General features: G+C 40.3%; 1 protein-coding gene across 1 annotated transcript; it reads left to right on the top strand.

Annotated features, from left to right (window-relative positions):
- The first annotated feature begins 779 nt into the window (after positions 1–779).
- LOC115785869 (arrestin domain-containing protein 3-like) lies at positions 780–11,744 on the top strand. Its single transcript, XM_030737785.1, has 6 exons — positions 780–1,137; positions 3,403–3,460; positions 4,712–4,859; positions 7,213–7,309; positions 8,502–8,758; positions 8,992–11,744. The coding sequence occupies exons 1-6, from the start codon at positions 882–884 to the stop codon at positions 9,586–9,588; spliced, it is 1,413 nt and encodes a 470-aa protein (XP_030593645.1). The 5' UTR covers positions 780–881; the 3' UTR covers positions 9,589–11,744.
- The last annotated feature ends 1,575 nt before the right edge of the window (positions 11,745–13,319 follow it).

Here is a 13,319-nt window from a genome sequence, read left to right as displayed (position 1 = left end):
AACATCAAAGGGACACTTACAGAAAATGGCTTTTACGTGGGATATCACCGCAAGTATCATACACCTAATTTAATGCAATGTATTTTTTTAACATTCTGTTATTAGGCCTACTCAGCCAAGGTACTGTAAATATAGTGTTGCAATGTCACAGACACAAATAAGTTTGGACACTTTAAACTTCCACAGTGATCAAGACACTGTTTAAAGTTATTATGGTTTTGCCTTGATGATCTGGTTTGACCACTGATTTAATAAAGCTGAAAACAGAGCGAGGCTGTAAGTAGGTTAAGAGGCCAATTTCACTCCTGTGTGCTTCATTCTAGTAGAGGGACAGTCAGTGTAGCAGATAGTGAGCAAGAAGATGTAACAGAGGAAGATGAAAATAAAGAGAGCGAAAAATGGTTACCCTGAGGCTGATGGGAAGGATGAGGAAAGGACAGAAGGTAGCTACCCTAATGACCACTGCAGATTGTTGTGTACAGCTGTTACAAAACAATAAAAAAAATAAACAAACAAATAAAAATGCCTGACAGACATGGATAAAGAAAAGAAGGGGATCCAGAGAGACTGCTGGTGTAGAGGTCGCAGAGGTCTGAGCTGTATTTCTTAACGAAACTAATGCGCTTGAAAACAGGGAAATACTTTAGTGGTCTTCCTCATAATGCAGCCAACTGTGACACGCCACTCTCTCCTTTTCACAGTGGATGGCAGTAGAGGTCTTTGAGTAGTAATGGTCCAGTTGGGCGTGGCTTCCTGCCCACCACAAATTACGACAGACGCCATAGTAGCCCTGCCGAACAATACTGTGTAGTGGAAATATCGGTTTAGTAGTAAGTGTTCTTTATTTATTTATCTTCTTGTGCCTGAACCACTCCGGAACAATGCCTTCAATTCAGAGCTTTACCATCGCATACGACGCACTGAATGAATTCGGGACTTTTTCGGAAGGAGACGCTATAACAGGGATTGTAACACTGGCTTTATCAAAGGAAACTTCAGTTCAAAGCCTGTTTGTTAAGGCCAAAGGGGACGCTGATGTCCATTGGTCTGAGAGGAGCGGCGACCGATCGCACACATGCTCTGCTCACAGAAGATACTTCAAACTAAAGGAGTTTTTAATCCCAGAGAGCGCCAACGGTACGTAGTACACTTCACAGTTCCGGTGTCTGTACCAAAAAAACGATTAATGATATTTAAACTGTGGTTGATGACTTGTTGGCCTACAGTGTCTCAAACAGCTCTCTCATGATGAATGACATCGAGTCATTTTGAGCCACAGAACATTTTTGTCACAAGGTAGAAGCTGCAATCAATGTTTGGCAAAATGACTTATCTATATCCTTTATTTATAGAGGTAAAAAAGTCCCATCTACCTCTCAAAGACACGCTTCAAACAAGTTACAGGTTTATCAGAAACGCTGAGGAAAGTCATGTTCCGCAATGAGTCAGCTTTTTTTTTTTTTCTTACTGCATTGTTGTATTAAATACTTTATACATACAACTGTGAGCGCTGCAGTTCTGATTTATAGATTAACATGTAACATTTCGTTAAAGATATATTAAGTGGGTACAATAATATAAACTTACTGGCAAAACAGCTAATTTCATTTTTTTTTTATAAATAATCCCTTTGTAAATCCCGTTGACTACAGCCTATTTCTCAATATAAGCAAAGATACTGTACACAAAAACACAGAAATATCAGCATCACTTTTATGCACACTTTTCTCTGTTGCTGCTGCTTTTTTGGTTTATCATAAACATGGGGTGCATCTTTTGTCCAATATATCCTCTATCCCTCTTCTCCATATGTCTGGACCATCTCAGCCTTGCCTCTAACTTTGTGTCCAAACTGCTCAGCCTGAGCTGTCCCTGTGATGTACTCATTTCTAATCCTGTCCATTCTGGTCACTCCTAATGAAAATCTAACACATTGAGCTGTGCCACCTCCAATCGTTTTGTCAGTGCCACCATCTCCAAGCCATAGCAGATCTCTCTACCATCTTATAAACCTTGGCTTTCGCTCTTGCTGCTATGCAAATCACCCCTTACACTTGTCTTTATTCCGTCCACCCTGCCTGCACTCTCTCCTTCACCTCTCTTGTGCACTGTTTGCTTTCAGTGATTGACCCCGGGTATTTAAACTCATCTATCTTCACTACCTCTGCTCCTTGCATGTTCACCTTTCCATGTGTCTCCCTCTCATTCACATGTGCATTCTGTCTTGCTTCTGACTTTCATTCCTCTTCTCTCCAGAGCGTACCTCCACCTCTCCAGACTCTCTTCCAGCTGCTTTCACTACAGATCATAATGTTATCTGTAAACATCATTGTCCACGGAGACTCCTGCTTAACCTCATCTGTTAACTTGTCTGTCACCATTTCAAACAAGAGCGGGCTCAGAGCCGATTCCTGATGTAATCCCACCCCCAACCCATCTGTCACTCCTAATTTACACATGCAGGATCAGAGTTCCTATCATATGCTTCCTCTAAATCTACAAATGCAGTGCACTCTCAAAGCAAACATTGCATCTGTAGTGCTCTTTCCCAGCATCTGTAGTCACTACAGCTCTGTACATTCTTGTTCTTGAAAATCAGTACCAATATACTTCTCCATTCCTGAGGCATGCTCTCACTTTCCAAGATTGTGTTTAACCGTTCAAAAATGCCACTGCTTGCTCTCCTAGACATTTCCATACCTCCACAGGTTTGTCATCTGGGATCAACCGCCTTTCCACTCTCAGTCCTCTTCATAGCTGTCCTCACTTCCTCCTTGCTAATCCTCTGCACTTGCTGATTCACCAGTTGTCCCCCATCCACCATCCTCTCTCTCATTTTCTACATTTATCAGCCCCTCAAAATACTCCTTCCATCTTCTCAACACGCTCTCTTCATTTATTTGCACATTTCCGTGCTTCCTGTTCTTGATGTCCAGAGTCATCCTACAGACTACCGTCCAATGCTGCCTAGCTACATAATTCCCTGACACCACCTTGCAAGTTGGTCAAATTGGACCCACACTCTATTTGAAAGTCTAATATTTAAACATTTATTTGCATTGTTTGATTGCAGCTGTTTTCTCCCACTTGTCTCTTTCTCTCTGTGTGTCTGTGTGTGTGTCTGTGCGTGCGTGTGTGTGTGTGTGTGTGTGTGTGTGTGTGTATTATTTATATTTAAAATAAATACACACACACACACACACACACACACACGCGCACACACGCTGTTAAAACCTATTGCAAAGTGTCCTATAAGTAAATTACAGCAGGCACAGGAGTGTAGAGGACAAAATGTACCATACTAAAGTGCAGTGGAAAAGTATTTATTAGTAATACTTAGGTACCTGTATTTCAAAATGTTACAATACTATGAAACAACTGTTCATTTCCCTTCATTTTCAGAAACTGTTTTACCCCAGGGGACCCATGTCTATAGATTCAGCTTCCAAATACCTTCAGGGTAAGTATAGTGAGACAGCTGACCAAAACACTGATTTGAACTTAAGCTTTGCAATTGAGTCTAACAAATACAATAAGTAGTTGGGACATGTACACTAACTGGCCACTTCATTAGGTACCCTATTCAACTCCGTATTAAGGTAGATATCTAATCATATATTTAACATAGCAGCACCTCAAAACAACCTGCTGAAATTCAAACTGAGCATCAGAATGGGAAGGAAAGATGGTTTAAGTGACTTTGGCATGGTTGTCATTGCAAGAGGGGCTGGTCTGAGTATTTCAGAAACCGCTGATCTTCCATCTCTAGGTTTCACAGAAAAAAATATCCAGTGAGCAGCTGCATAAGCAAAAGTACCTTGTTAATATCAGAATTCAGAGGAGAATGGACAGGCTGCTTTGAGCTGTTGGGAAGGCAACAGTAACTCAAAAACCACTCATTACATCTAACGTATCCAGAAGAGCATTTCTGAATGTACAACACATTGAACGTTGAAGTAGAGGGTTCTACAACAGCAGAAGACCACACTGAGTGCCACGCTTGTCAGCTAAGAACAGGAAACTGAGGCTACAATTTGCACAGACTCATCAAAACTGGACAACAGAAGATTGGAAAAATGTTGCCAGGTCTGATGAGGCTTGATTTCTGCTGCCACATTCAGATGGTAGGGTCAGAATTTGGCATAAACAATATGAAAGTTTAGCTCCATTTTGCCTTGAATCAATATGTCATGCTGCTGCTGATGATATAATGTTATGGGAGATATTTTCTTTGAGACCCTAAGCACTAATTGAGCATTATTTGAGCCTACGTGAGTACTGTGGTTGACCATGACCATTCCTTTATGACCACACTGTCTTCTGATGGCTGTTTCCAGCAGGCTGACGCTCCATGTCACAAAGCTCAGATCCTCTCAGACTGGTTTCTTGAACCTGATGAGTTTGTTGTAGTCAAATGGTCTCCACAGTGATCAGATCCAAAAGGGCACCCATCGAATGTGGTAAAATGGGTTATTTACAATGTGGAGGTGCAGCCAATAAATCTGCAGCAATATGGACCAAAATAGTTCCAACACTTTGCTGACTTTGTGCTACAAAGAATTAAGGCAGTTCTGAAGACAAAAGGGGGTCCAACATGGCACAAGCAATGTGTACCTAATAAAGTGGCTGGTGAATGCATACATACAGTGTGCTTGAAACTGATGTTTCACTTGACATTGCATAACTTAAAATCTGCTGGTTCCCTACACAGAAGCATGCCTTCATCCTTCAGGGGGACTTATGGAAAGATTGTTTACAAGCTGGAAGCAAAACTGTCAAGGAGCTGGAGGATGAACAGTTCAGCAGAAAGGGAGATAAAATTTGTCTCCAAGGCTGTTCCAAACCTTCATTCTTTGATGGTGTGTAAAATATTTAACAATACATACACACACATCTCTATTATACCATTTGTTCCACAGTTATGTGGTAATTACCTCTGCCAAGCAAGTGATGTTTTTGGGGGCGTGTGTGTGTGTGTGTGTGTGTGTGTGTGTGTGTGTGTCATTCTGTCATAAACATGATAGCTCAAAAAGTTTTGCTTGAATTCTGATAAAACTTTGTAAGGGTCTAGAGTGGGGTCATGTTAAATATCCATTAAAAGATACTAAGGTCTTCAAGGTCAACTTAACAATTTATTAGTTGAAAATTGACAAAAAGCCTTATAACTTAAGAAATGATGAGTCTTACAAGTATAACAGCATTCTGAGGGAGGCTGAATGGACCATGTTCTGCACCTCCATTGTTGAGGCTGCTGCTCAGAGCTGTGGCTGCAAGGTGGTTGGTGCCTGTGGTGATAATAACCCGAACCAGATGGTGGTCACCAGAGGTGAAGGGAGCCATTAAGCTGAAGGTAGCTGAAGGCAGCTGACGGGTACCGGCAGGCCAAGCAGAACCCGGCTCGGGCGGTGGCCTAAACAAAAACTTAGGTGTGGGAGGAGTTCAGTGAGGCTATGGAAAAAGATTTTCAGATGACATCAAAAGCAATTCTTGGCAAACCATCAGGCTACTCAGGAGGGGAAAGTGGTGCTCTACTTACACAGGTTATAGTGTGGGTGGAGTGCTGCTGACTTCAACTAATGCTATAGTCAGGTGGTGGAAGGAATACTTCGAGGACCCCCTTAATCCCACTGACATGCCTTCTGTAGTGTAAGCAGAGTCTGGGGATGACTCGCCCATCACTGGGGGTGAGGTCACTGAGGTGGTTAAACAACTCCTTGGTGGCAGGGCCCCTGGGGTGGACAAGAGTCGCCCTGTGTTCCTGAAGGCTCTGGATGTTGTAGGGCTGTCTTGGTTAACACGCCTCTGGAACAGTGCATGGAGATCTGGGGTGGTGCCACTGGATCGGCAGACTAGGGTGGTGGTCCCCATCTTTAAGAAGGGAGACCGGAGGGTGTGCTCCAACTTTCGGGGGATCACACTCCTCAGCCTCCCCAGTAAGGTCTATGCCAGGGTGCTGGAAAGGAGGGTACGTCCATTAGTCGAACCACAGATTCAAGAGGAACAGTGCGTTTTTCATCCTGGTCGTGGAACATTGGACCAGCTCTTTATCCTTTCAACAATATTCGAGTGTGCATGGGAGTTTGCCCATCCAGTCTATTACTTGCTTTGTGGACTTGGAGAAGGCATTCGACCGCATCCCTCAGGTTATCCTCTGGGGGTCCTGTGGGAGTATGGAGTGTCCAGCCCGTTGTTGCAGGCCGTTCAGTCCCTGTGCAATTGCAATGAGAGCTTGGTCCGTAAAGCCGGCAATAAGTTGGACTCGTTTCCTGTGGGTTTTGGACTTCGCCAGGGCTGCCCTTTGTCACTAATTCTGTTCATAATTATTATGGACAGAATTTCAAGGCACAGCCAAGTAGTGGAAGGCTTCTGCCTTGGTGGCCTCAGAATCTCATCTCTGCTCTTTGCAGATGATGTGGTCCTGTTGACTTCATCAGGTGATGGCCTCCAGCTTGCAGTGGAATGGTTTGCAGCTGAGTGTGAAGCAGCTGGTATGAGAATCAGCACCTCTAAGTCTGAGGCCATGGTCCTCAGCCAGAAAAGGGTGGAGTTCCCTCTCCGGCTCAGGGACAAGTACCTGCCCCAAGTAGAGGAGTTTAATAGTAAATACTATTCTTTGCAAAGTAAATATTACACACACCTCTGACAAGGCAATCTGTAATGGCAGCGGCCTCCCACAGCAGGATAATATGCCCTGCACAGTATATCTCCAGAAAACCTGTGGTCCAACTTTATATTAGACTGCTTTGTTGACTGCAGTACTTACTTAATGAAGTAACGGCCATCATGAAGGACAGAAATTCCACTTGTTTCTCCTGTAAAATGTGAAAGGCACGAGTTAAATGTTATTATGTGACATAAGTCAGATGTAATGCTTATGACCTGTATGTAAACATAAACATTCGACATTACAGGGAACAGCAAAGTGCTTTTCATTTCTCTTCCATATGGGCCGTAGCAGTATATGAGACTTACCAGTTAAATAACGGGGCAAAACTCCTAATAAAGTTCTAAGAAGCTAAAAGATTTAGATTCAGAAGGTAATTCTTTGTAACCAACCTCCCTATGAAACACCCTTTCAAATTGTAACATGTTGTTGTCATTTGATACATTAATATACTAAAATATCCATTTTAATACTTTTTAAACCATGCAAAATATTGTTTTTTTATGGAATTGTCAAAATAATTGTTTTGCTTGCTTATTGCATTGTAGTCACCACAAGTTGGTTCAACAAACAAAGAGATGAGTTTTTTCTCAAAAGGACACGTACAAATGGATGTAACTGTCGACAGGAGGGCTTATGCACCAGGTATTCAGTTTTTTTTTTTTTCCAGATGTTTTAAGTTTCAATTATGTTTATGCCTTCATGATTTTCACTCTTCATCTGAATGAATATACTAAATATATTTTTGTGTGGGTTAACATAGCCAGACTAGCTAACTTAGCCAAATTAGCTAACAATAAAAGATGCAAAAAGACTATTGAGATTCGAGTTGTGAATTGTCTTAAACAGTTTTCCGTTCCAACAAGGTAGAAACTATGAATTTTATTGGCTTCTTGTAATGACAGAAATACTGACATTGTTGAATGTATTTTGTCTATTCGTCTGCCCTGGAAAGCTAGCTTGATTATATGGCATCCATGGAAACTTATTTGCCACAGTATTAATGCATCCTCAAGTGCAAGCTTGTACTCCCAAAAGTTTAAAACATCTGGCATAGTTACCAAAAATTAACAGCTGTGCGTGCACAGAAAAGAGAATGATAGGCGTGTTGCCTGACATACTTGAGATTTAAGATCATATACTACTCCAAAAAAAAAAATAAAAGAACACTTTTTAATCAGACTATAGCATCAAGCCAATTAAACATCTGGGATATTGATCTGGTCAGTTAAGTAGCAGAGGGGGTTGTTACATTAACAACAGGTGCACAACAATGAGACAAACTCCAAAACGTGAATGGTATTACAGGTGGAGGCTACAGACAGGCTAGGGTCAGTGTCACTACTGGTAGCATGAGGCAATACCAGGATCCTACAGAGGTTGCACAGGTAGTCTAGCTCCTCCAGGATGGCACATCAGTATGTGTCATAGCCAGAAGTTTTGCTCTGTCTCACAGAACAGTCTAAAGAATGTGACAGAGATTCCAGGAGACAGGCAGTTACGCTAGGAGAGCTGGACGGGGCCGTAGAAGGTCCTTAACCCATCAGCAGGGCCGGTATCTGCTGCTTTGTGCAAGGAGGAACAGGATGAGCACTGCCAGAGCCCTACAAAATGACCTCCAGCAGGTCACTGGTGTGAATGCCTGACCAAACAATCAGAAATGGGCTTCATTTTATGTTATAAAAGGAAGTTGTTACTCAGGCTTATTAACAAACTGTATGTGCATAACAGACATTCTGGAGCATTTTGCACTGCAGCACTTCAGTCAGTTGAAAATTTAAATACAGTTGTTTTTAAAATGCTTTTTTTTGTTTGTTTGTTTTTTACACATATACAGGTGAAACGATGGTGATTACTGCAAACATTGACAACTCTTCATCCAGTGACATGACACCCAAATTTAGTTTCATATGGGATGTTGTGTATCGTGCCAATGGTAGAACCAAACATGAGAATACCGTTTGCCAAAAAGTGGCTGGCAACTGTATTAAATCAAAAACAAAGAAGGAGATCAGGTGTGAAATGAAGATTCCAGTTGATCACATACTGACTGTCCAGAATTGTGACATTCTCTCAGTGGAACACCATTTAAAGGTATGTAGCACTGTTCCCAAAACACAGCACAACCTTTATCTTTGTGGAAAAAGATATTTGGATTTATGCACAACAGAGCTGTTTGTACTGACTGTGTCTAAAGCAATTAATATCATCAAGGACTTTTCTGTTGTGGATGCTGTTGTCAGATGTTCTCTTGTTGCCATTCGACTGCAAAAAGAAAGCATTATGTATTAATGAGATATATTTACATATGTTCTTAATTCTCATAGGTGTATTTGGACATCATTTTTGCTTTTGATCCAGAGGTTTTGTGCCCAGTGGTCATTTTACCTCCTGGCTTGGCTCCTGGCTATCAGAGTAACAAGAATCTAGGTCCCTATCCAACTGGTGCTATTGGGGGTCCAAGCAACAGTGACTTCCCTCCCCCTGCAATGTCCATGGGTCCTTACCCTCCACATTCAGGAAGTTACGAATATCCAGGAGTCCAAAGTTATTCAGCACCCCCACCTGCATACCCAAATAACCCTCCTGTATATGGTGGTCCACTGGGTGTGTACTCTTCTCAGCCAACACATATGTTTGGGGGCTACAATAACCCAGTGCCGCAGGTACCTTCTCCATATGGTACTCCATTTTCATCATCTTCATCTTCTTCCGTGCTGCACCCACCACCCCCACCTCCACAGTTTCATCCAGCCCCATCTGCCCCTGAGAGCCAGCCATCTCTTCCTGTTCCACCTCCAACAGCTCCTGCATACAACCTGCTGCCTTCTGCACCAATGATGAATTCAGACTTCCTGTCTCAATCTGATGAAGGTCCTCCATCATATTCACTCCTTTTCCCAGAAAAAGCTGATGCAAAGTAATTGACCAAATGCTAAATGGCTAAGTGAGTTAATTACTTATAAGCCAAACATTTGTAGTTAAAATTGTGAAATTAGATCACCTCTGTTGTGTGTATTGAACATGTTCATGTATGCAATTTCAGAATTGTGTCAATTATATACAGGACTTTATATACTGGACTTTTGCACTACATTCAATAGTGATTTAACGGCCAGTTCGGGTTGCCATTTAACTTTGTCCAGCTGCTTATGCCTTAGTCATTATGTTACACTATATTTTGCATTGTTCAAAGTGCTTTTTTTAGTATTAATATCTGCCTTAGTGTTGAGATTAGAGGTACGTTAGGAGAAATTGCCAACATGGTCAGGTTTTTTTTTTATATATAAACTTAATATTTTTTTTTTCATTAAAACCATTGAAAAGAGATTTATTTCCTCTATACTTTACAGTATGTTGAGTTTAACTCTACTCAGGTTATCATAATTTGTACTTTGCATACCACTTTCAAAAATATTTATTATAGACTTATTTCCAAGCTACCAGTATTTTCTCTGACTTATAGATCTGAATAAAGATCTGTAAAGTTTCTTTGTGAATACTAGTAACATTTTAATTATGTGTTTTAATTTGTTGTCCACAAGGTAGCAGAACTCATATTGCATAATCTCATTCATCTGACCTTTTCCAGCTTATCAGATATCTGTTTAACAGTGTGAAATCTCTTTGCCAGTTTAATGCCTTTGCTTATAAAAAGATTTCTTTGAAGACAAATTAACTCTAAATAACCACCTCACATTGCACAAAGTCCTTGCCTGCTGTGCTGTACGCTGAGGTTAATTGCTTAAAAGAATGTCGCGACTGCTTGACATGGATTAGGCAATTGTAGAGTCAGCTGATCAATGTGTAGGAAGGCAATCCGTTTGACTGACTTAACATATCTCCAAAAAAGGACTTTGGTCTCGCTTAGGCTTTTTTTTTCTTCCCTGTCAGAGATACTATCTCAGCCACAGTTACTTTATAATAACAAGATTCTGACCATTTGGAGTAATCTGAAGAGACAACAGAAAATAGTCCTCATTTACAGTGAATATGCAAAAAATGGATGGATGGATGGATGTTTCCCACACAAACTGGTGATTCGTTCAGTAAATGAGTTTATTTGTACTCTGAACAAATTTAGAACTGCTTCAGACCATGCATACAAACAAATGAAGGCCTGGATGTCACACTACTGAAAACGGTGGACGCACGTCCTATTTTGCACCCTCAATATTACAACATTACAGAGTACAAAGCAGCAGTAATAAACAGGCAAATGAATCATAGCTTTGCAATTATATTGTATCTATATGCCTATATGCCTATATTGTTGTTCATTATCTTGAACCAGTGAGCATAAAAGAAGAACCTCCACCAAGTGGGAAGTGAAGGGCTATTAGATTTTTAAAACTGTAAATCATTATCACTTCCCATCAGTAAAGAGGGGTAAGTGGGAATTTCTAGCAATAATACTGTGTCCTTGCTTGCTTTTGCAAGTAAGTGTGTTCCCATACATATTCTGTTCAACAGAAATGTCTATATGGTTGACGCAAAAGAGATGAGGTTTGTTTCTGAGTCCTTTCTATATACTGTTCAATTAATGGTAAATGAAAGCTTATCAAATGGAAAATATTTAGAAGTCACATGATTAAAAAGTTGGCTAAAATTGAGATAATGACATACAGATGTTTTAAGGCAACAATATATGGTTAAAGTTTAAAATATTAAAATAGTTGTATCCTTTGAAATCATCAAGTCATGGAGAAAGTAATAATCACTTAATCCAGAGGCTAATAGCAACCTAATATGAGGCATTAGGTAGAATATTTGGTTGTCATTTGTTACTGTGTCCACAGTCTGGTTCAGTGAGTAAAGCTATGTACTCCAACTTTGAAAAATTGATCATGATCATGATCTGGATCAGCACGAAAATGTAATCAATTATTCCTCGTACAAAAATTTTCATTGAAATCTACGCATAATTTTCTGAGACAGACAAACGTGAGCGAAAACATAATCTCTCCACCTATCAGTGTGAGAAGAAAGAACTTTATCTGTCACATACACATACATGCAGTGAAATTCAGTCTCTGCATTTAACCCATCACACACACACACACACACACACACACACATACAGGTGCTGCTCATAAAATTAGAATATTATAAAAAAGTTGATTTATTTCAATAATTCCTTTCAAAAAGTGAAACTTGTATATTATATTCATTCATTACACACAGTCTGATATGTTTCAAATTTTTATTTCTTTTAATTTTGATGATTATAGCTGACAACTAATGAACCCCAAATTCAGTATCAGAAAATTAGAATATTTTGAAAAGGTTCAATATTGAAGACACCTGGTGCCACACTCTAATCAGCTAATTAACTCAAAATACCTGCAAAGGCCTTTAAATGGTCTCTCAGTCTAGTTCTGTAGGCTACACAATTATGGGGAAGACTGCTGACTTGACAGTTGTACAAAAGACAACCTTTGACACGTTGCACAAGGAGGGCAAGACACAAAAGGTCATTGTTAAAGAGGCTGGCTGTTCACAGAGCTCTGTGTCCAAGCACATTAATAGAGAGGTGAAGGGAAGGAGAAGATGTGGTAGAAAAAAGTGTACAAGCAATAGGGATAACTGCACCCTGGAGAGGATTGTGAAACAAAACCTATTGAAAAATGTGGGGGAGATTCACAAAGAGTGGACTGCAACTGGATGCCAGGTAGGAAACCCTAGCCTTTTTGTTTCCATCTTGAGCTTATTATCTCATCCGTTCCCAGAATCTTCTGGCAACAGGTGAGATGATGTACTCATTCATAATAAATCGGCCCAAACATTACCAAAGCAAAATGTGCCAGGAAAAAGGGGAAGGTTAACAAATAGGCCAAAGAAAACTACTAATACAATGTATCAACTAATTAGTAGTAGCTCAGCACAATCAAAGCGTAATGCAAATATAATACAAAGCACACCACTGATGCTCATGACATTACTAAGAGACACTGGGCAGCTCTTCTCCCCAGCTTTTATACCAGTATTGATTACTGAGTGAAAGCAGAAAAAAGAGCTGGCACCCAGGTCAGTGGAGAGCGCAACACTGCACACACAGTGTTACTCCCTGTAACACAGGGAGCACTGCTCCAATGAGCTGTCTTCATCTGAATGTCTTTTTGCCTTTGCTGCTGTTTTGCCATTTTCAAATGTCGCAGATGAATCTCTAGCTTTGTACTAATGTCTTGTCTGTTTCCCTTTAAGGATATTTGTAAACCTAAGTTCATCAAAGTTCAATTAAAATTTATTAAGGATGCATGCTTGTTTCTTTACTTTTGATTCAGATCTTTGGGCAGCTTTAACTTACACATACAAACTTGCAATGTGCAAACCAATTTTGGCATACTAAAGCAGTTTGTATAATATTCTTTACTGTGCTTCATGACAGAGAAAAATACCATGCGACCATGCAGGATATATTTTGAGTGCCTAAAATTGTCTCACTAACAATAGTTTGTGACCAGGTCATAAATGTTTACTTGCAGACAACTACAACTGCCTTTCACAAAATTTCTTTACTTTTAAGGTGTCGTGTTATTTTTTTTTCTTTCTTTTTCTGGTAAGCATTACAATAAATTGCTATAAACTGAAGTCTTGCTGTTGCAGTTGCACTTTTAAAAATCTGCCTTCAGAGATGCTAGAATTGCATTATTTG

The sequence above is a fragment of the Archocentrus centrarchus genome, chromosome 9 (assembly GCF_007364275.1).
Source record: "Archocentrus centrarchus isolate MPI-CPG fArcCen1 chromosome 9, fArcCen1, whole genome shotgun sequence".
Lineage (NCBI taxonomy): Eukaryota > Metazoa > Chordata > Actinopteri > Cichliformes > Cichlidae > Archocentrus > Archocentrus centrarchus.
The sequence above is the reverse complement of the archived record's forward strand: the minus strand, read 5'-3'. Positions and strand labels throughout refer to the sequence as shown.

Excerpts from the sequence above, each read along its gene's own strand:
- LOC115785869 (XM_030737785.1), top strand. The coding sequence starts at position 882 with ATGCCTTCAATTCAGAGCTTTACCATCGCATACGACGCACTGAATGAA. Across the intron at positions 4,860-7,212 it reads CAAACCTTCATTCTTTGATG|TCACCACAAGTTGGTTCAAC; the intron begins GTGTGTAAAATA and ends ATTGCATTGTAG. Across the intron at positions 8,759-8,991 it reads CAGTGGAACACCATTTAAAG|GTGTATTTGGACATCATTTT; the intron begins GTATGTAGCACT and ends TAATTCTCATAG.